Source organism: Bipolaris victoriae, assembly GCF_000527765.1.
Source record: "Bipolaris victoriae FI3 unplaced genomic scaffold scaffold_0, whole genome shotgun sequence".
Classification (NCBI taxonomy): Eukaryota; Fungi; Ascomycota; class Dothideomycetes; order Pleosporales; family Pleosporaceae; genus Bipolaris; species Bipolaris victoriae.
The window spans coordinates 477,516-499,507 of NW_014575392.1; the positions used below are offsets into that span (position 1 = coordinate 477,516).

The 21,992-nt window shown below is 52.6% G+C and overlaps 7 protein-coding genes across 7 annotated transcripts; 3 read left to right on the forward strand and 4 right to left on the reverse strand.

Moving 5' to 3' along the window:
• Positions 1 to 293: 293 nt before the first annotated feature.
• COCVIDRAFT_83235 (hypothetical protein) lies at positions 294 to 1,401 on the forward strand (the record flags this gene model as incomplete). The annotated part of the gene is made up of 2 exons (XM_014707263.1): positions 294 to 1,279; positions 1,332 to 1,401. 2 exons carry the CDS (start codon positions 294 to 296, stop codon positions 1,399 to 1,401), a joined length of 1,056 nt encoding a protein of 351 aa, XP_014562749.1.
• Positions 1,402 to 9,063: 7,662 nt separating this feature from the next.
• COCVIDRAFT_83950 (hypothetical protein) lies at positions 9,064 to 10,278 on the reverse strand (the record flags this gene model as incomplete). The annotated part of the gene is made up of 2 exons (XM_014707264.1): positions 9,064 to 10,031; positions 10,089 to 10,278. The coding sequence occupies 2 exons, from the start codon at positions 10,276 to 10,278 to the stop codon at positions 9,064 to 9,066; spliced, it is 1,158 nt and encodes a 385-aa protein (XP_014562750.1).
• Positions 10,279 to 10,834: 556 nt separating this feature from the next.
• COCVIDRAFT_83647 (hypothetical protein) lies at positions 10,835 to 12,322 on the reverse strand (the record flags this gene model as incomplete). Its single annotated transcript, XM_014707265.1, has 5 exons — positions 10,835 to 10,889; positions 10,940 to 11,810; positions 11,856 to 12,015; positions 12,068 to 12,222; positions 12,277 to 12,322. The coding sequence occupies 5 exons, from the start codon at positions 12,320 to 12,322 to the stop codon at positions 10,835 to 10,837; spliced, it is 1,287 nt and encodes a 428-aa protein (XP_014562751.1).
• A 418-nt stretch (positions 12,323 to 12,740) lies between these two features.
• Positions 12,741 to 16,231, forward strand: COCVIDRAFT_32575 (hypothetical protein; the record flags this gene model as incomplete). Its single annotated transcript, XM_014707131.1, has 6 exons — positions 12,741 to 12,839; positions 12,905 to 13,007; positions 13,063 to 13,180; positions 13,239 to 13,603; positions 13,652 to 13,669; positions 13,731 to 16,231. The coding sequence occupies 6 exons, from the start codon at positions 12,741 to 12,743 to the stop codon at positions 16,229 to 16,231; spliced, it is 3,204 nt and encodes a 1,067-aa protein (XP_014562617.1).
• A 43-nt stretch (positions 16,232 to 16,274) lies between these two features.
• COCVIDRAFT_83963 (hypothetical protein) lies at positions 16,275 to 18,325 on the reverse strand (the record flags this gene model as incomplete). Its single annotated transcript, XM_014707266.1, has 2 exons — positions 16,275 to 17,566; positions 17,623 to 18,325. 2 exons carry the CDS (start codon positions 18,323 to 18,325, stop codon positions 16,275 to 16,277), a joined length of 1,995 nt encoding a protein of 664 aa, XP_014562752.1.
• A 235-nt stretch (positions 18,326 to 18,560) lies between these two features.
• COCVIDRAFT_83725 (hypothetical protein) lies at positions 18,561 to 18,998 on the forward strand (the record flags this gene model as incomplete). Its single annotated transcript, XM_014707267.1, has 2 exons — positions 18,561 to 18,593; positions 18,657 to 18,998. 2 exons carry the CDS (start codon positions 18,561 to 18,563, stop codon positions 18,996 to 18,998), a joined length of 375 nt encoding a protein of 124 aa, XP_014562753.1.
• A 306-nt stretch (positions 18,999 to 19,304) lies between these two features.
• COCVIDRAFT_32578 (hypothetical protein) lies at positions 19,305 to 21,150 on the reverse strand (the record flags this gene model as incomplete). The annotated part of the gene is made up of 2 exons (XM_014707132.1): positions 19,305 to 19,831; positions 19,890 to 21,150. 2 exons carry the CDS (start codon positions 21,148 to 21,150, stop codon positions 19,305 to 19,307), a joined length of 1,788 nt encoding a protein of 595 aa, XP_014562618.1.
• Positions 21,151 to 21,992: the final 842 nt, after the last annotated feature.

Below are 21,992 nucleotides of genomic sequence, written 5' to 3' on the forward strand. Positions count from 1 at the left end.
TGCCTAGCATAATTTGGGAGTCTGCCTAACACTCAAAAGCCCACTGTTTGAACGCATGCTTTGAGAATACACTGGTGGAGCATACAAACCGAAGTCTGATCTTGCATCTGGCAAGGCTGCTCAGCTACTGCTTCTTACAAATATAACTTATCTCGGTTCAGCCTTCATTCACCTTCTTCATTCAGCTTCCTGCACTCCACTATCTCCTCTATCCACCTTCACTCCTCATCACCTTGGCCAACACCAAGGACTTTGTACATTGTTTCCCTTTGTTCCTTCTCTGTTCTTTCATCATGATGTACCCGGACCAACCTACGCCGCCTTTCAAATCGCCCTACCAACTCCGTGCTCCAGAGACAGGCGCCCTAATGGAATCGCCCTATCCTTCGCCAGGGCGAGGAGAGTCGCGGTCCAAGTACCCGCAAGGCCTTGGTCTATACGAAGTACAATCTCCATTCCCAAATGGTCTGCCTCCATCACCTCAGCCGTCACCGAACTGGAATGGTCAATTTGCAAACGTTTCTTCGCCGGGAGATTTTGCCAACCCATATCTCTCGGGGGCCTACGACTATCCAGTATCCCGCTCACCTGTGCCTTGGTCATCTGCACAAGTATCCCCACGTTCGTCTCTATCATATACACGCGAAATGTCGACATTTTCCCATGATGGCTCAGAGCACGCGTACCCTAGCGTAGTTAAGGTCGACACTCCGAGTTGGAGCCCACAAAATCATTACAGTACAGACGGTCCAGGACACATGCATGGGCTTCCAAACCCGAGGCATTCTTCCCTCACAGTAGCGCCCGAACGGCTCAACACAGGCATGTATCCGTACGATAATGCATACCCATCACCATCCCTGCTCCGAAGCGAACCGAATCCCATGTACAATTACAACGATGTGGTATACGAGAGAGCACCGTCAGAGGGAAGCATGCACAGCCCACAGTCTCGAAAGGCTTGCCCGAGCCTCGCCGTCACAGCCGTACAACGCAGACAAACTCGCAACCGGAGACACACTGATCCAGCTCACGCTGCATACTTGTGCAAGCTTTGTCCTGACAAGGGCTTTGCCAGGAAACACAACCTGACGCAGCATTTGCTCATACACGAGGCAGTACGCAGGAAAGATCATGTGTGCCCTTACGAAGCGTGTGGAAAGGAGTTTGTACGCAGGGCGGACTTGGTACGTCATGACGAGTGTGTGCACAAGAAGAGGAGGCCATGGCAGTGTGAGAAGTGCTCTGCTGTGTTTGGTCGCAAGGACACGTTGACAAGGTAAGAGACAATCTGGCAAGTCGACTTGTCCACGTCACTGACAATTTTCTAGGCATAGGAGTGATGGATGTTCTCGTCGTACGGAGGTGATAAGTTCGGGAGTCGTCAATTCACATATGTGAAACACAATCGTTTACCCCTCTCGAGGATCGCATGGCAGATGGCAGCAAGTGTTTTTAATGTTTGGGTGTGGATGACATTGCTTTTGTTCTTGTTTTTGGCGTGGGTGGACATTTGCATTTTTGGAGTTTTTGAGACGGTCGAAAGAACGTGAGAGTGGTAGACAAATTGCAGTGACATAGTGAGGGTGCCCTGGCTTCGATGCGCATGGGGCCCTCTCGCACGTAGTGCCAATATGATCACATTCAGCGCGATTAAGCATGTACAGCTGCAAATGGCCATAGAAGAGATGTGCTGAGTGTGGCATCATTTGTCTGGGTTCAGGGTAGGTGTGGAAACGCCACCAAGGGCAGTCCCTGGCAACCATACACGCCTCCGCCGGCACGGACTGCCCACAACGTCTTTCTGTACCACCCACCTGAGGCGGGGATGACACGGGGACCATTACCGCAAGCCACGAACCGCGGGCCATGGGCAGCAGCCCAAGACGACATGGATGCGTCTGTTTGTGAAATGGTGCAGGCATGGTGCATGATAAGCGCCCTCGCTGAGCAAGACGCAGGCGGGCCGCATCTGACTGGCCCACGATACGCTGCGGCCTGTGGCACAGCGACGAGGCTCACGGGCGTACAGAATTAGACGCAGGGTGCTTCGGTTGCGAGGAAGAGGGATATTACCTAGCTGGCTGGCCGCTTGTTGGAGGAGTGGTCTGGGGGCGGCTTTGACAGCAGTGACAGCGGGCGACCGTGGCTCGCAGCGCTTTACCATGTCTCACATCGCTCTCGACCCACATGGCATATCAATCCCTGGAAGAGCTGGCTGCAACTTAGCCGTCTGCCCCAAGACTAGCGGGATAGCGTCGCGGCGGGCGCTTAATGTATGGCCGTCTGGGCTCGTCTTATCTGGCTCGAGCCACGTCGGCTGCTTGCAAAAGTTGGAAGGGTGCAGGCCGGGAGTGCGCTAGTCCGCTTGCGGCACGGCGCCACAGCCCTTTGCACTCTCCCACACTCCCACTCCCACACCCCCCCCCCCAGCGACCTCCCCGTTTCGTCTTCCTTGTTTCAACGCGTCTCTGCGTCTAACTCCCTCTTCCGCTTTGCACGAACCCGTCATCGCAATAACGGCCGCCTGCTGCCCGACCCGCCACTCTGGGCCGAGTCACACACACACACGCAGCTGCGCGCGCTCTCTGGCCCCAGCAGAGTCCTTCTCTGTCTTCTGCCGCTGGGTAATGGGTGCGTGAGACGATCAACAGCCGCCGCCTCACCGTATAGTATGCTATACGCATCTGCATCTGCATTCAGAATGACGGTACTGCAATCCAAGGGACTTCTGGCGTCGACATGACGCTTCCCGAACAATACCCGGCGCCGCTCATGTGACGTGCTTCGAATGCGAGTGACGGCACACACTCTTCGGCTGGATGGAGACGCCTCCCCAATCCAGGCTAGCCATTGTCCCCTCCACCCCCAAGTATTGAAGCCAGCTGCCCTGCCGCGGAGGATTGTACCTGGACTGGCTCCTCTGCTGCGAGCCAAGCCCATCTCGACTGAGACATTTTACTGCATTGCGTCGCGGTCGGGTCGCTGGATGGGCCACTGTAACATCGGCACATGTCTTCGCAATGGACTCCAGATTGACTCTAGAGTCCACGAGTATTGATGTGCAGCACTCCCCGCGTATCAATACGAGTTGTGGGTTCCACAGCCTCATTGGACAGCAATACATCAGGCCAACGGCAGCCAAAGGCACACAGGCCTGATTCTACCTATGCCTGACATCAGCCGTCGTTGCCGGCTTATCGGCTTCCCCCTCCAGGGCCGATGGGCGTTGCCGATGGCAACACCACACGGTATCACGTTCACTCAGTGCATGGCCGTTGACGTAGCCTTTCAGCACCTGCAATATAGAACCAACAGCATCATACGTTGACCTCGAGCCTGCGGTCAGATGGTAAGGGGATCCATGTGCAATCAAAAGGAGCCAGTAATCCTCGAAGCGAACAGCCATCCCATGTCTCTGCAAAGAAAGGCGCGGCTGTTGGAAACACTGTGTGGACAAGAATAACGGTGGACCCAACTGTACCGCCCCGCCCCTTTATCGTAGTTCTAGCGTCAAGATGCAAGGACCTGTGCTGGTTGTGACCTGACTAGGTGTCTCTATTCTCAAGACATTGACTTTCGCAAGGTTTCACCTAGAGGCGTTTCCCAAAGGGTAGCCAAACGTGGTAAGCAGGTACCTGCATTTGCGTCATGGAATGAAACAGCCAAAACGCCCTGCTTCTCGTACGCTGCAAGCCCTCCCCACAGCGGACACCTGCGGAAGGGAAGGAATAGAGGCGTTAGGCCCCCAAATGCACAGTCGCGGTATCCTGGCAAACGATTTGCGTTATTGACAGGGCAGCAAACGGGGCGCTGTAGATTTCCGACATGCATGGACCAAAAGGAGGAGTGGTCAGCTCGATCTCAACATTCGGGATTGTTGTGGCTTCGCGTCTTTCAATGTCTTAAAAGGATAGGAGGTGGGTACCCGTACACAATCGTGATGGCACAAATTGACGGACAGGTTGCTGGGACACCGCAAACACGGTGCTGGTAACGCATCTGACGCAACAGCACGCCATTGCACATCATGTTGTCTTTTCTGCCGCCGTGTTGCGCAAATCACCAGGTACGCGGCGCTACGGCGTTTAAGCAGGCTGCAACAGCCGCGATGCTTCCGCCACCCGCGCGAGCCGCTGAATCCTTACTAGCGAAGCGCATCGCCGCGCGTGTGCCTCCGCGATAGACGCCGCCTCGCTAGAGCCACGTACAACACTGCTAAAACCAACGTCGCATGGCAACTGCCCTGCTGCCGCGCACTTGTGCCATGGACGATAACACGGGTTTTTTCTTGAGCCCAGATAATCGTACAGAAGGAAGGTATTATAGTACCACGCCATGCATTCACATTAGGTTGACCGGTGCAGGCAACAGGGTTGAAGCTGCGCAGAGTCACAGCTACTCATAATTTAGGCGTTCCACCCACTTTTCGACTTGGGGTTCTTAGTGCCGAGACGATACGTCTAGTGAGGGAATCCACAACAGAGCCTTGCGAAGCTAGCGAAGCAGCCACCTGGGTTCCCTCCCTTGCGATGCGCGATCCTTTGACTCACGGGGCAGGCCACTAGTTACGGTTTTCGCTACGAAAAGTCGGTGACTTTGCGAATGGACATATCCAAGTACGTCCATACGACGCGCTAAAAAAAACAAAGAGACGCGGACTTCGTGTTCTTCTTTAATGATAATGACAATGACGATGATGATGTCGAGCGTGACTAGTCCCCCAGGCATCAGAACGGAGAATAATGGAGTATATTCCCGGTTTCGCTTGATGATTATCAGGGTAACGCCCATCACGTCAGCCCGGCCGAGCCAATCGTTCGAATGCCCTAGGGCTGGCCCACTATTTGCGGACACGGCTGTCGGCTTCCCCGGCCAATGATATGACTGAGCGCGTGTATGGACCATTCTCCAGAAGCAGACGTGGGCCGAGCAGCGTCCATGTGGAATCACAGACCTTGGGAATATGCAGGAAACCCACCCAAAAATCCGGGAGCTGGGAACGCTTACCGCACTAACCCAGTGCGGCGCCTTGGCAAAATACCACCCACGATGGAACAGGAAGGCGGCGAACTGCATCCTCTACACGGTTAGCTTTTGTCCCCAAGCTGACCTGCACACATTTGCCAGGCGAGGCTGTTGCGCAACCTCACTCCGCATTCCTCGGACCAGAAATACGTCCATATGTCTAGTGTGTACATAGTATGTATGTACCTGTTGTGTTTGCATGGCCTAGTCTGGCGCGACAAATACTGGTACAAGCGCAGTCGGTCCTATTCCCCAGCCTATCGGCAAACGGATGTTTTATTGCTAACGCCGAACAACCAAGTTTGACTCTGAACAGGAATTACGCTGACAGCATCCTCAATCGCCTGTCATAACCGGCCTCGGCGTGTTCGCAGCCCGGAGCCTGTCTTCAAACAGACAAAGCTCTTGGCGCTTGATACCTCTTCAACCAAGCTTCGGCACTTTTGCGGTTAACCCGTCAAATACACGTAATGGCGTCGGCATTCGAGCCACTCAGGTCGACCATCACACGGACAAAAAAGAAAGTCAAGCTGATGGCGTTACGCCATGAATGCCCCCCGGCCCCCTTTCTCCTGCTAAGATCGCAACGTTGTGGCACGGCCAGATCGGGCCGGTAATTGGCATATCCCGCAACCATCTTGCTTGCTACAACCGGCTGTTTCCCCGAGATCTTCAGCTTGGTCTTATTACGCGGCGAAAACGCACGATCGTGTCAAGCGACTTTGGCATGAACGCGGACAGAGCGTAGATGGAGGATGGGTTTTGCGCTCCGCGGGGAGAGAACTAGATCCTCTTCATCTCGCTTGCGGGGAAGCATCCCCCCTGATTCCCTGACCCATCATCGTACGAGCTCCCGAAACACAAATAACAAGCAAGACATCAAGGTCCAGCCTGCAATGTATGCCCACATCGTGTGCTGCAACCACATACAATGACACACTGTCCACTGTACTGGTATCGACTGTGTGGCATGCAACCACCTGTATGTCTGACAAGTCCATAGCTATCACATGTAAGCCCTTGGTCCAGTAGTGTGCCGACGGGCGTTCGTTCACAAGTCCGGAAAGAAAGTGTTTGCACAAAACGTTGATCAGCTCCCTAGTCTAGCCTATAGGCAATGGCCGCTGACAACAAAGTCACGGCAATCAGGCCCAATATGCTGAATTCAGAAACATGGCCAAACGGAAACAACAGCAAATTTGCGACAGAAAACCTCATGCACGGCGCATATCAACAGCCTGGACCCAGAAACCCTTAACACTTCACCATGCATATAGATATCGTCACTAAGAGTGGAGTACTTTGTCTCTTTGTGGCCATTGATTAAGCGCCCGGCGCCTGTCGATCGGCACTGCGGCCAACGGGATGAACGATAGCTCTGTGTTCGGCCCCTAAAATCACTTGCAAGGGGTATGAAAAGAGGGATAATTGCATAAATGAGGCCGCATGCTTGAGTGGATATTCGCTCTTTTAGGCAATCGGCATGCCCATTGCGCCGTTACTGTTGGTGCAAATGGCGGCAAAATTCCTCTCCTAAGCGTGTGTGCCTGCGAGAGTCTCCTCGTGTGCAAGACAACGGCTCGCGGAAGGCAAGGCCATGCGAAGGGTATGCCGGCACCCGGGATTTTTTCCTATTCTTCAAGCGCCCCAAGGCACGCAAGGCTGTATGCATCCGGTAAACACACCATTGTCGACATATCTACTACTTGCGGTTGACCGGATTAATTCATGTCCGGTGGGGGCATGTTCCTTGGACTTCGTGTACCGGTACCGCCATCCAACCTATCAATGGATTAGTCAACCGGGATGGGACGTGTAGGATGACACGAGTTTGTCATTTAGGGTTTAAAAAAAAGAGGGAACATATGCTGGGGATGCTACGGGAAGGAGAACTACAGTGCCTGCTCCATGGATGCGGCTATTACACGGCAGAAAAGTGAGGCAACAAAAGTCTTGCGCGGGAGTGGTGGACGAATTTTTGCACCGATCATTCAGGAAGGCACAAATCCGATACGATAAGGATTGTCGTTCGGTCGCCTTGCATCCCGCCCTTCCGCGCCTAGGTAGAAGCGCCGTGCAAGCGCGTTTTTTTACTCTCGCTCCTCCCCCCACATGTGCCCCCCCCCCCCTTGCCAACAGCACGGTCTGGTGTAACACAAGACTTTCACACGCACCCACCAAGGACGCCGATACTAGAGGTCCCAGAAAAAACAGTAGTCAATGTCATGAACCGAGTCGCTCTTTTCTTTCTTTCCCACCCGGTGTCTTGAGCCACCGGTAGTATATGACGAATGCTCCTCGGGTCCGTCTCGCCACAACTGCTGCCAAAGGGCAACCCTTTGGAACCGAAGAATATGCGAGCCGTGTTCGACCCAACTGCCTGGTAAATTCACCATCCTCCCACATCTCCTGTCAAGGCACCACAACCTGGGCTGAGACGAGCACCACGAAAAAAAAACTAGGATGACTCGACAAGAACAACAGGCTCATGGGCGGCTGCTTGGCGGAAAGGACTGCCTAGCAGCGCGCCACACCGCATGATTCTACTGGTAACTTTCTCAGTAGGAGTATAACGAAGTGGAGGAGACTAAGTCAACAAGCGGGAGGAGTGGTCAGCCAGCTGCATACGTGGGATGTCGATACTTGTCCTTACTGCCCACACACGCCCCAGCCCGTTGTTCATCCCCCCGGTCCCCCTTGGTGACTAGAAGGAGTCTGTCACCTACCTCTTACCGCGAGCGTTTGTACTCGCGCTGCCAACGTGCGTGAAATTGTCCCCAATATTTCCCAAATTCGTCTCCCCCTCCCCTCAAAGAAAGCACGTTCATTCCAGCTTCGCAATCGCGAAACACCCCACCCCACACACACACACACACACACACACACACACACACACACACACACACACACACAGTGCCACAGTGCACCAGTGCACCACTCGACCTTCCAAGATCAGTATACGGAAGCGAATCCCGAGATTCCTTATCCACATGCACCTGTTCCCCAGTGATCCTGCCAAAAAAAATGCGTCATTCGATCCTCAGTCTACATGCAGAATAGACGGAATCGACCCAGGCGTGTGTGTACTCTTAGACACCACTCTTCACAGTCTCTACCCGCAATACTTACCATGCTAAAAGAAGAAAAAAACCACCTGTTCCACCACAAATGCAACTCAGTACTAAAGATAACCTCCATACACACACACACACACACATAGACTTAATAATGATAAGACGAATACATACATAACACAGCAATACCTAATTCAAGCTCATTCTGCCTTGAAAGTCTAAGCCTCACTCCTTCCCCCCACCCCACTTCGACCTAGCTTCAGAATAGAAAATACATATGCAAGAGAGAGAGAAAAAAAAAGGGCCCAAGCCAAGCGTTTACCTACATACGTTGCTCTACACAGCCTACTTTTTGCAATGCAATTTTTTTTGGGGGGGGGGGGGGGGGGACATGATGTGAAACACAACGCCCGGTTCTTTGTGGATTTGTCACGTACGCCGTGCTGTAGCTTCAGGCAAGGGGCAAAGAAAATGGGACAGTAAGCGATATTTGGTACAAGTGTCATTGTTGCGTTCTGTGGTAGGTTTGCTTGTGAGCATCTGATTGGAAAGATTGTGGCTGGGTGAGGATGGGGGAGCAGTGGGGGTTCTTGCTTTTCTGTAATGGGGGGGGGGGGGGTGGCTATGGGGTTTTGCTGCACACATCCTGGGTAGGTAAACAGGGGCGGAACTTGCAGGTATGGAGAAAAGAAGCACAGGTTCTGCGTGTAATTACGCATCAGGAGATGAGATTGATTGTAGTACAATGTTGCTACATAGGCTGGGTTGATCTGCAAATGTGGTGCCTCGGCCGATGCAGATGGTCATGTCAGGGCACTGGAGCTCCAACTGTGCCGCACGCGCGTCATCAGCCGTACTTGTAGTCTGCCGTCATAAGATTCGTTACTTGCAGACTTTTCCTCGTATCGTTAACATCTGTCATCCCGTCAAATGGTTTTAACATCCGCTAACATTTACATGCTTAGATAAAATCGCCATCCCCAAAGCCTCCAAATGGATTTGGTGGCCGGCCGCCGAAACCTCCAGGTCCGCCGAAACCACCACCTCCTCCACCGGGAAAGCGGGGGACTCGTCCTCTATCCTCTGCTCTCGGATCTCCGGGTCCAAACGTATCGTATCGTGCACCCGGAGGAGCCATTGGATCGTAGCCGCCTTGTCCACCTTGACCACGAAACAGCGGATCGTCGAACGTAGGGTGCATACCACCGCCACCAAAACCACCTGGTCTTGGTAGGCCGCCTGCTAGATGTGGCCGTAGAGGATCGTTAGGCCCGAGTCCTTGTGGATACAAGTCGTCATGACCAATGTTGATGGGATTCCGATTATCTTGGAGACGGCCTGGCCCACGGTTCACGTCCAGTTCATCGTCGAAGCCGGGTATGGGTTCAGGCAGATGTCGGCCGGACCGTGGTGGAGCGGCAAGGGGATCATTGAATGGGTGGGGTCGCGCGGGGTCAGGATCAGCCGGTGGCTGCCGTGGATTAGGAGGATCACTTCGTTGGGGATCCTGTCGGTCTGCTGTAGGTGTGCGATCCTGATCTGTTGTGCTTTCCTCATAGCCGGGCTTGTTCAAACGTGGCGCCAGCTTCTGGATCACAGAAATTTTGAGCAGCGAGCCAAGATCGTTCAGCCGGCCGGCCGAGATGAAGAGATCTTGCAATTTTTGTGATGCATCCTCTATGGAAGTTCCTTCCGGAACGCTGAAGGGTAATTGTGATTCGGACAGGTAGTCTTTTGTGGTGAGCTCGAAATGTGTCGTCTTGTCGTCGCCCACGGCCAGGGCGAAGACAACGGCCTTGCCTCCCAATCTGTTGACCTTGACAAGAAACTCCATAGCTGACTGTGCGTGTGCATATCGAAATGCGTACGAAGAGGAAGTGTTCCATTGTGCAGGTAGTTCTTTTGGGTCTTCGGCGTCTGCATGCGCTTCTGTGAGCATCTAAGTTATGATGGGTAATCAGACAAGTAGAGGACATGAGTACTTACCTATGCGCTCATCTTCGCCCAGTCCAATAAGACGAAAACCGACGGCAAGCATGCCGGCGTGAACCGCCAATGCGATGGCCTCTGTTCCGTTCTTGAGCTGTGATGCCTGTCCTTTAGGTAGCGAAGTGGCCATGAACAAGGCGAGCGAACCCGCGCTGAGCGGGTTGCCCGTTGTGTTTGTTTGGACCATGTTTCGGGTGTTTGATGTTTGCTGCAGTTGGTAAAATTGTGTAGGGTTTATTTCGTAGTAGGAGAAAGACGGAGAGAGGGGATGTGTGGGGTGATTAAAAGAAATGGTGGTTGTCAAGGTTCAAGTATGGTTCCCGATCAGGCAGCGGAGTTGGGAGCTGGAGCTGTCAAAAGAGAGCCAATGACGCAGGGGCGGGGTCTGGGGCTGCGCTAATCACGCCCGCTGCGGGCCTGCTGCAGTTGCATCGCCGCACCTCATACTCACGATATCTGTTCATGCATGATGCTGCAGCATAGCTCAATCAGCTTCTAGATAGAACATTCAATGACATCACCAAAGGTACAGAGCGTTGCGCACAAACAGGAATACATGTATTGCTGTACAACAAAGCTGCAAAGTATGCGCCAGTACGTCAGTGTGAGCTATGGCACGACCAAAGACAAGGATACGCCAGTCCACGGGGAATAATACGAGACCACCAAACGCCATAGGCAATGCACCAAGACGCCACGAACACATTCACAAATCAGATCAGAAAATCCATAAAGCGGGAAGCCTATTCCGGTAGGTCTTGAGAGTTGCTTGCTGCAAGCTCGTTCGGTTCGAGAAGACTGTCGACATTAGCAAAAGTCAATCAAGAAAAAGCAAACATGTATCTTACGAGTATTGCTTGTACAGAGTGCCCTCGCCTCCCTTTTCGAGGTCGACGTTGAAGACGTAGTAGTTGCCTTCGCTAGTGACAACCATGATCTGAGGCCCATTGTTGTTGAGTGCAACTACATTCCTTACGGGGCCCGACGACGAGCTGTTGGGTGAACGCGGTATCTTGACCCAGGCAAAGTCGCGCGACGGTTCCCAAATCTCCGCTACTGCGTTGGGCAGGTATCCTCCCACAGTAGCAGCGAATGACTTTCCGACCGTTTGGGATGTGCGGCGTATCAAGCTTCCAAAAGTGGGGTTGAGTGCTTTCCGTTCTGGAGGCGCCATGTCTGCTGTACTAGCACCGAATTCATCAGACGCCTCTTCGCTTGCTAGACTACTATTTCGCTGATGGGCAGAACCCCCCGGTCGCGTAGGTCCCGAAGACACGCTATTACTCCTGCTATTGGGCGCACCCAGACGGAAGATATGCACCGTCTCCGTTGCCGAGGAGACGCTCAATAGTGTTGAAGCCGAGTTGAACGACATGCTGTATATCCTCGCTGGTATGGAGCCTCTTCTGAACTGGTATAGTTTCTGCGCATCTGGAATCGAGAAAACGCGAATAATAGTGCCCTTTTCCGATGCTGTCGCGAGCAGGGTACCATCGCTGTTGAGCGCGATGCACGACAGCGGAGAGTTGTGCGCTTCTATGACATTGACTGCTTCCATCTTGGTCGCATCATATATCAATACCTCTCCACTTGTAGGCGCGATGTGATCAGTCTTGGGTGGCGCATGTGAGGGTGGTTGGAAGGTGGCAGGTGCGGCTTTGGTGGGCAGTGGGAACACAAGGTAGTTGTTTTCTGACGACGCAGAGAGGGCGCATATGGCTACACATATTAGCGACTGTGAATCATTTGGCTGGGCCGTCTTACCGTTGGGGTTCGGCGACGTCTTCTCGGTCTTGAGCATCTGCATGTTGCTTATGTCGTAGATGTAGAGCTCTGATTCCAGGACGACAATTAGGCGCTTCCTGTTCATGCGCATAGCGAGGATAGCCGTCCTAAAGGTCATTTCGCATATCGTGGAGTGTCTCTTGGCCTTGTCAGTGTCTAGCCAGGACAGCGCAGGTTGCCATGCAACAAACCTTTGTGTTTTGTATCCGTAGCACTCGGGGCGACAATGTGAGCGCAACTAGCGACGTCGAGAAGAGCATCTCAAGGCTGGAAACATCTCCTTCGCGCGACTCGGACTGCTTGTTAAACGGGTCCGTCGTGTATATGCGGTACCCATTTGTGGTGCCTGGTGAGTAACTACGTCAGTTTCGGTGCCGCCACAGGTGTGCACACGACATACCAACGCCCAGGTGGCTGTGATCCTGGTTGAATGTAACAAAGTTCATGGCTGCAGAGAGATTCCGGATTTACCGCTCTCAGTGTTGTAGACGCTGTGTGAAAGTAGTTGTCGCTGTAGCTGTAATAGCTGTGAGCTACCCAGGTGACAGCCAAGTGGAGCTTGGGGCAGCCGTTTGTGAGCGGTCAGCCCTGTAGGCGACGTGTAAAATATCCTCGTGTGCTGAAGCGATGGCGATGAAGTAGCTGATATGCCGGTATGGAGGTTGGAATCCGCAGGAGGAGATGCCTAGAGACTATTTACAACTTGTATGTAGCTGCTTCCCACCTGCCGGCCATGGTTCACGCGCATGCAGGGATCCCGACGTCAGCCTCAGCCCCACGTTGTGGCTGAGGCACCAGCCCAGCAAAAACATTACTCTTCTCAGTAACCATCCCTCCACATTACGAGCAACCCCAACCCCAGACATGGTGACAGATACCGGTGCGCGGCCCAAAAAGGGCCCTGCCAAACGTAAGGGCAATCAGAAATCTCTGCGTGAAAGAAGGGATATTGATATTATGAATGTGAGGCGTCCACCATCTTCACCACCGCCATCTTTTCCACTGTCACGGGACTGACATAGCCCTAGACAAATGATAGTAGCATTGTATCCAAGAGAAGCGTTTCCAAACTATATCTCAGTCATGAACCAGACTTTTATGAGCCATTCGTGCCAAAATTTGTTCGTCGCAGTATGTGGCTCACTCTGATGGTGTTTTCAGCATACTGACCACGTCAAAAAAAAAGACCCACTCATCAACCGCGGCTACTGGCTGCGAATGCACGCCATTGAGCAGGCAGTCCATCGCTTTCTGAAAGAAGAGAATGGAAAGTCAAAAGTCGTTGTGAATCTTGGATGTGGATAGTGAGTAAGATATTCGGCATCAGCTTGTCTTACTTCAGACGGCACTGACTCCTAGGAGTGATCCCTTGCCCTTCCAGTTCTGGCACAGGTATCCTTCTCTCGCACAATCGGCTACCTTTGTGGATGTTGACTATCCGCAATTGATGGAGAAGAAGCGGGACCGCATGCTAAGCAATGACCTCCTTCGAAACGCCCTGCTGAAGACCAAGCTCCGTCAGACCGAGCAGCCTATACTTCTCCGCAGTGACGGCTATATGGCACTAGGCTGCGACCTCAAAGATCTTGCAACACTCGAAAGAGTTCTTCGAGCCGAGTTTGATATTTCGGCAACCACGATTTTATTCGTCGCCGAAGTGTCTGTGACTTACATGCCGCTCAAGGACTCTGATGCATTGATACAGTGGGCCAGCACCATCGGAGACGGTATGTCGGCTCGAAGACCCAATTGAAGGAAATTACTGACCATCGTAGCCCGCTTCTGTATACTAGGTAAAACAAGATCCTGCATATCTGTATACACCCCGTCCCGCACTGACTTAATGCCGTCTAGAACAGTATCTTCCTCAGGGCCCAGAACACCCCTTCGCTAAAACTATGCTCTCTCACTTTGACAAATTACAGGCGTCAATCAAAGCGGTTAAGCTACATTCATCACTGGATCAACAAGCAGCTCGATTCCGCAACGCCGGTTGGCCAACGCTTGTCATGGCTCGTAATCTGTGGGACCTCTGGTCCGATGATTCGTTTACCCCTCCTAGCCTCAGACGCACGATCAATGCCACTGAGCCCTTTGATGAGTGGGAGGAATTCGCGCTATTCGGCAGCCATTATTTCCTGCTTGTCGCATCCAACATGGAGACACAGGGGTCAAATGAGCCGATCCACGAGGAGACAACCACTAGGGAGAGTGCGAATGGCACCGACGCGGGAAGTATTACCCTGCATTGTTGGAAGCAGCACAATGATACTACCTTGACGCCACGCCGTTTCCCGGCGGCTTTCGCACTGGACAAGGATACAGTGGCCCTTCATGGAGGACAGGGAACGCAGACCCGTCTCGCCGATATGGACATGCTGGGACAAGATGATTCTGACCAGGATCGTGCCGTTCAACCTGGTAATCTGCTACCTACTGCACGTATGTGCCATACAATCACATCGATGCAAGATGGTGAGGCGTTGTTGGTCGGAGGACGTGGGTCGCCCACCCAAGCATGCGCAGATTGCTGGCTCTTCAAACATGGAACTTGGACCAAAGTAGATGATCTCGCGCCAGCTCGTTATCGTCACTCAGCGGTTGCTGTTCAACTAGGATCTGGTGAGACATATACGCATGGAGTGTTAGTATTTGGTGGCAAAGCCAGTGACGGCACAGTACTTGACGCCAATGACTACTGTGCTCTGTGGACTGCCAACACCGGCTGGCACAGCATTTCCGTCGACGGACCGCACCCGTCTCCACGTTTTGGTGCCGCAACGTGTACGATCAATTCAGCCAGAAACTGCGGGCTGCTCACAGGAGGCGGCAACGAGAGCGGCGTGGTTGTCGACGACGCCTTATGGGAGTGGTCCATTTCCGCCACACCAACACCACGAGTGAGCTTCAAGGACCGCACCAATGACGTGCGCAGTAGCCTGACAAATTCTGCACACGCGCGTATAGGCTCTGTCCTAGTCCCCTGGAACGATGCTCTGTTGATGATTGGAGGTGTTTCGAAGAAACATATCCACAGTCTATCAGACGACTTTCTGCTCTTGACATGCAAGGACACGATCATTCAAGTGGAGCGTCCCAGCATGCACGTCGCGCCCCACATGTCGTGGCCTTTGCTAGTGGGTGTAGGAGCCGTTTCATCCTCTCGAGACGAGATTGTGCTTGCAGGAGGAGGAGCGGTATGCTTCTCGATGGGCAGCTACTGGAACCAAGATCCGATTTCCATCCTCCCTGGCGCTACGCAAGGGGCCAAGTCGTGGCGTTGTGTTGGGCCGAGTCAGGCTGGCAGCGGCACAGCAGGCACAAAAGGCACAGGACAAGCGAATGCAGCTGAAACAAGACGTGATGGTCGTCGAGAGAAGGCAAGTGTGAAAAAGAGGCCTGTGATGGTGGCACGTACGGCCGATATCCAGAGGTCCCAGGTCAGTTCGTCAGATGACTTTGCGAGACTCGTTGCCTCCTCAAAGCCTGCCATCATCACCGGTCTTGACATTGGCCCGTGCACAGACCTTTGGACTCTGGACTACCTGAAAGAGAAAATTGGTCCAGAAAGGGAAATCGTAGTCCACGAGTGTTCATCCGATCGGATGACGTTCAAGGACAAGAACTTCTCCTACGTGAAGAAATCCACCGCAGACTTCCTCGACGGCATTGCAAAAGGCTCCCATGAATACCTGCGTGCTGTGTCATCAAGCCAGCCAAACAAGCTGCCTACAAAACTCGAAGAAGACTTCCCTTCCATTTCTAATGACTTTAGAATCCCAGATGTGTGTGACGTAGTCAAGGAAAACTATCACAGCTCCCCACTCCGCATCTCAGGCCCAGTGACTCTATGGCTACACTACGATGTCCTATCCAACATCCTATGCCAAGTCCACGGCAAAAAGACACTGTTTCTTTACCCACCCTCTGATGTCTCCCTCTTGGACTTCCCACCAGGAGGCTCCTCGTCAAACACCGATGTCCTGACGTCCAAAAACCACAAGCTACGTCGTACGCACCCGCACGTAGCATCTCTCGCGCCTGGGGACATCCTATTCATTCCCCCCATGTGGAGTCACACGGCGACGCCTGAGGACGGCGTTAGTGTAGCGGTAAATGTATTTTGGAGGGGTCTGGATAAGGGATATGCGGCGGGCAAGGATGTCTATGGCAACAGGGATCTACAGGCGTACGAAAATGGGAGGAGGGATGTGGAGAAGATTGTGAGGGCATTCAAGGATATACCAGGGGACGTGTCGAGGTTTTATCTTGAGAGGTTGGCGGGGGAGATTTTGGAGAAGGCGCAGAAAATGGGTGTGGAGAAGGATGTGAAGCATGATGAAGAGAAAGTGTAGGTCAAAGCATAGGATGTTCAATATATCGAATGCGAAAAGCCACCTAAAACTCCCCCCATACCTCCTTCCAACGTCCCTCATCCAACTCAATCGGCCCATCAAACCTCCCAAATCTCGGTGGTCCCGTGCCAGGCTCAGGCAGGCAAACCCACTCCCTCACACACCCAGGCACCTCCATCTTACTATGACTAACACAAAGCAACGCCTGATGCTCCTGCAACCCCTTCACCACCCCATCCTCTCCCTCCGTTTCCACAACCCTACCCCCCTCATCCACCTCCCTGCCCTCCCCCCAACTAAGAAACAGCAAACACTTATCCCTCACCGCATCATCCATGCCACTAAACGCCTCATCCAAAATCACAATATCAGGATTCCGAATCATAGCCCGCAGAAACAAGATGACACGTTGAGCGGAAAACGAAATCTCACCAAACAACGTCTGCTTCGCCCATTCAAGGCCCCCGTCACTCTCCTTCTGGCCTTGGAAACTCGGTCGAATCTCATGCTCAAACCACTTCAAAGCCGCCTCGACTTTCCTCTCTGCCCCGTCATCGAACTTCGGTCGTGAAATCGGCGTCTCACTCCACGCACTCTCCAGCGCCTCCCTCACACTTAGTCGCTTGGGAAACAGCGCGTGCACTTCTGGACTCGCATGTCCCATCCGCGCTTGGATCTCGAAGATGGATATGCCAGGGACGCCTGGAGAGGGGAGGCGCGAGCGCTGGAAGAGTTTGATGGGGGCGGAGTAGGTTTGTGGGTGGTCGGATGTTACAAGGCTGAGTAGAGTGGTTTTGCCGGAGCCATTGGCGCCGAAGATACCCCAGCGAGATCCGCGGTTGACGGTCCAGTGGAGGCCAGGAGTGCTGGAGGAGGGCGAGTCGGGCTGATACCAGTCTCCTAGGACGGAATTTGCGCCGTAGGAGATGCCGACACCGTTCATTTCGACGAGAGGGTCGCCTGGGGACGGGGTGGATTTGTCGATTTTTTCGTAGCCGTCCCGACTTAAGACAGGTAGTGACACTGTTGTGGTCCTTGGGTCTTTTTCGGATAGAAGTCGACCTACTTCCTGGACCTCTTTTGTGTTCGAGCCTTTTGTCTTGGTAGTACCGCTTTCCTGGATAGATCTATACTCCTCTTTCAAAAACCTCAAGACTTCTTCTTTAGGCCCCAACCGCCCGACTACCCCATCCTCACCCGCATACACAAGATGCGTAACCCACTCCGGAATATCGTCCTGAGGCCTCAAACTAAGCACGATACGTGGAGCATTTGCCTCAGCCAAGCGATGCAAAACAGCAGAAATATGCTTCGTGACAATCGGATCCAAACCAACTTCACCCTGTCATTAGCTAATCTTCTTACAAACTCCACTACAAAGCTAGACTTACTAAATGGCGCATCCAAACACAACATCTCAGGCCCACTCAACAATGCCTTCGCAATCCTCGCTCTTCTCGACTGCCCATTACTCAGCATACTGACTGGCTTTTCAATGAACCTTTCCAACTCCAAATCCCGCATCACCTTCTCCATATCCTCTTTCCGGATACTCTTAGCCTTAAGTTCCTCTTCCCCAGGATTCATCGTCACAATACCCGTTAGATAGCGCTGGACGGTGAAATCCGTTTCTTCCTTCAGCGACTCGTACCGTGCGGATAGGTACGCGCCGCCGAAAGCTTTGCGCTCGACGTCGAAGCCGACATATTCAATTGCGCGCTCAGGGAAGCGGAGATGCGGTTTACCTTCTGTAATAGCGGGGCTGAGGAGGTGGGGAAATGAACGTGCTGTAGGTGGGAAACAGAGCAATTGGCCACGGAGAATCTGTAAGAATGCTGTTCGGATATCTGATGATGGGCTTAGGATGGCCCAATGCTGGTTTGGCGTTGAGGAGGAAGGTAGGGAAATCGTTAGGCCGGGGAACAAAGGTGAATCCGTAGTTGCACCTCCATGATTGAGTTTCGAAGAAGGATGGTGACGGTAAAAGGTGCCGCTGTCAATCTTCACAATAGGCGGGTTCGAGTATAGTTTCCGTGAAGTGTGGAGTCTCGCACATCTTGTTGCCGCCAGGAATAGTGCTGGCGTCCTTTGCATGTCGAAATCAGTGTTGGTGATGGTGAATTCATCATGTTTTGATGATTTGGCGTGGAGCGATGTTCGGCGTGCGGTAGTAGCGGAGAAGCGTCCGATTCCGCGACTGAGGTTGGGATGACGTTCGCTACAATCTTATGCCGAGGTACGCGGTAACGAAGTTGCGGTCACGTTTCGCTGTAGAGGCCATTCACTCCTGTCGCTTTGTTGGGTATTGCATGTATACAAGCCTGCAACGATGCTTCCTAGCTTGCAGCCGTCTAGACCAAAGGTAAGTTGCTCTGTCTCAGTTAGGACGAGTTATTCCTCCTACCTACCTACTCACACGACATAGCCTCCACAGCAGTCCCCACAGCCAGCGTACGCGCAACAACAACGACGTGCTGCCCATTCCTCACAGCAAAACATATCGCAGCCCTCAGGCCTCCCTCTGAACCCTCCAAAGCCGCGTTCGCAAGTCGAAGCCATGCCGCCTTTTGGTCCTCCGCAAACACCCGCATCCTTCTTCACGCCCATATACGACAGCGCAGTACGGCATCCAGTCTTCTTCACTCAGAACCTGAAGAAGCCTCCGTTTCCTCTACCACAAGTTGCGAGTCAAGGCTGTAATCCGGTGGCAAGCGGGTACATCATGGAGCAGAGGAGAGTAGAGACACCGGGCAGGACGAAGTTGTAACGGTAGATGCGACTAAACTGCGTGCATTTGGACGGCGTTGTGGTGTATTGAGCGACTGATCCGGGTTCTTTTCGAAGAGGGGTAATGTTTTACATGCATAGCAAGCTGGTAAAATCTACCTCGACGATATTATCATTGGCTTGCAGACTTCTAATAGCACTATTCAAGCTCCGTGTTTGTTCTCGAACAAAAACATCTGCTCTATGGCGTAGTGGGTATCTCTAGCAATCTGACTCGACCACAGCATTCACAAAACGTTGCCACGTTGTCCTTGTAAGCTTCCCGTCCCAAATTCATGCCTTGTCTCTATAGGCTTTGCCTACCTACAAGATTACTGGGCAGCAGTGCGGTAGTAATGACACAGCCCAATGTCACACCTCCAGCCAGATACAGAACACTATTGATATCCCTCCCTGCTCCTCCACCAGCATACAAGTGCTGTGCAATCAGTGGACTAATGATACCGAAAAGTCTGCCCCAGAAGCTTGCAATTCCACACGCGGTGCCCCGGATGGGCGCTGGGAAAGCTTCCGGCGTCCATCCGTACAGCACCGAGTTAAACATAGACTGGAAGAAGTATTCCATGATGTTGAAGCCTATGTTGGATGCCGCCGAGTTGACGCTGCTGAAGAGAAAGATGGAGATGCCCATGAGGGCTGACGAGACTACCATGGTCCACTTGCGTCCTACTCGCGACGCGCGGTAAGACAGAGTTCCAAGTACTACTCCAAAGACTCCAGGAAGGTAGATGAAGATGTATGATCGGTACGTATAACGAAGGGATAGGTCCAGAGCACCATTCTTCACAGCCAGAATTTGTGGAAGGTAGGTTCCTGATGTGAAATTAGCGACGTAATTTCGAATGTACATGGTTGTGTTGTAGTTACGTACCAGCGACAGTAAAACCCCAGTAATCGCAGATATATGTCAGCCAGACGAGCAAGGTCAATCTTGTCATCTGGGTGCTTGAGAAGAGGATCTTGAAACGATCGCCTTCCAACTTGACCTTCTCAGTCCACGTAGATTTAAGTTGCTTAACGCCACTTCCAAGTATAGGTGTAGTGCCTCGATTGGATTCGAACGCATGCTCCAGGACCTCCAGGTCTCCTAGGGTTAAAGTGCATTTAGTCTTGTTGTACTCAGCTATCTTGTGTAGCACACTGACAGCCTCGGCGTCTTTGCCGCGGTATATGAGGAACTTGGGCGACTCTTGGAAGTCGAAGAGCACTGAGCGTAGAACAAACACCAATATTGTGACACCGCCTAGCGTGAACAGTAGGTATCGCCATCCCATGTTATCCTGTTTTAAGCAACACGCTTCTCCTAGGCCGACAGCGGTGCAAGCAGGGAGTGCACGGTCACCTTCTGAGAAGTTTGGACTGCAGGACCAGTTTGGAATATAGCCGTAAGCTAAGACTGAGCATATAACGACGCCGATCGGCTGGAAGATGGAGAGAAGAGGAAGAAGGTAACGCTTGTTCTGTGGGGTGGCTTCTAGCGTAATAGTCGTATCGATGGGAATGTTGCCTCCGATGCCGAATCCAGTAAGAGCCGTAAGGACCAGGATGGTATTGTAGGTGCTAGGGATGCCGATGCAAGTCCCAAAAACACAAGCCACGAAGACGGTCAGGTTGAAAGAAGACTTCCGTCCAATCACATCTACTAGTACGCCCCAGACGAAGGCGCCAGATGTAAGTCCGACTGAGAAGGCGGTGGAGAGTTTGCCGGTCTCGTCAGCTCCAAACCCAAACTCCTGCTGTATTGGAGACAAAACTAGACCAAACGCTTGTGCCCACATGAGATCGATCATGTACCCGAAGCCACACAAGGCCCATATCGACCACTGGTAACGCCCCATACCCATGAGATCAATCTCATTATTGATCAGCTCACACTTCTTCTCATAGAGTGAGACGCCAGTGTTTCCCAGCTCTTCAGCCGAAGAGCTCGGTCTTTCCAAGTCACTGGGTCGACTGAGAACATCTAACTTTTCTTTGCCAGCGTCTGAGAGCCCTCTTTCTATTTGTGGCGTTCCAAGAGAATCCGTGCTATCAAGTGTGGAGTAGGAAGAGAAGGAGGAAGAGGAAGCAATGGTGATACGAGGACTTAAGAGCGCCTCACTTTCACTGGCTTCATGGCTTCTTTGCGGCATGGTTGGATATCAGTTCAGGCACTTCAAAGATGGCAATCTGGAAGACTGTCATATTTTTGGCGGCTACCCTCTTGTATGTGTATTGTGGGCTTACAAAGGACGGTACCAGGCTCCGCTGTGCCGCCAGACTAGGGTGAGGGTGGTAGTAGCTAAGCGATGCAGATAAGCAACACTGATTGCGCGAGCAACATAGTTTGAGTGTCTAATTGTCAAAGGAGTTACACCCATGGCGATTGTGCAGACGTTGGGTACGAGACGCTAACGGGTACCGGTGCGCATTCGGTAGATCAAAGGGCCCAACGGTTCTGCCTGCTGCCAATAGACGTGAGACATGGTAGGTTTCATTCCGAGGAGGCTGACAAGAGATCGGATCGGAGATGTGTGATATCGATGGAGCACCTTATGAAGGATGATCGAAATGTGGGTTATTGGAGAGGGATTTAGAGTGCGATTGCGGTGGATCGCCAGGAACATAGCCGGCGATTTCAGCTGAAAAGGCAAAGCAGCAGATTGCGCAATCGTCTCGGTGCTACAAGACGTTGCGCCGTTACTTCTCTATCTTCGTCTCCCGCTGCGTCCGATTGTAGTCAAATACGCAATACGTCATTGTGCGTCTCGAGTAGTCAATTGCCGTAGCCAAGAACCGGTATGGGCGTTTGAGAAAGCGCATGACACTATAAGATCGCGATGGTTTAGGCGGCTATGTCGTTTTAGGACGCACACATCAATACACAGCGCTACAGGCTTTGTAGATTGAGTGGGGGGCATGCAGGATTCCGCCAAGGGGGCGCAGTCGGAGGACACATCGTGATCATGATGGAAATCTGAAATCTGATCGGTGA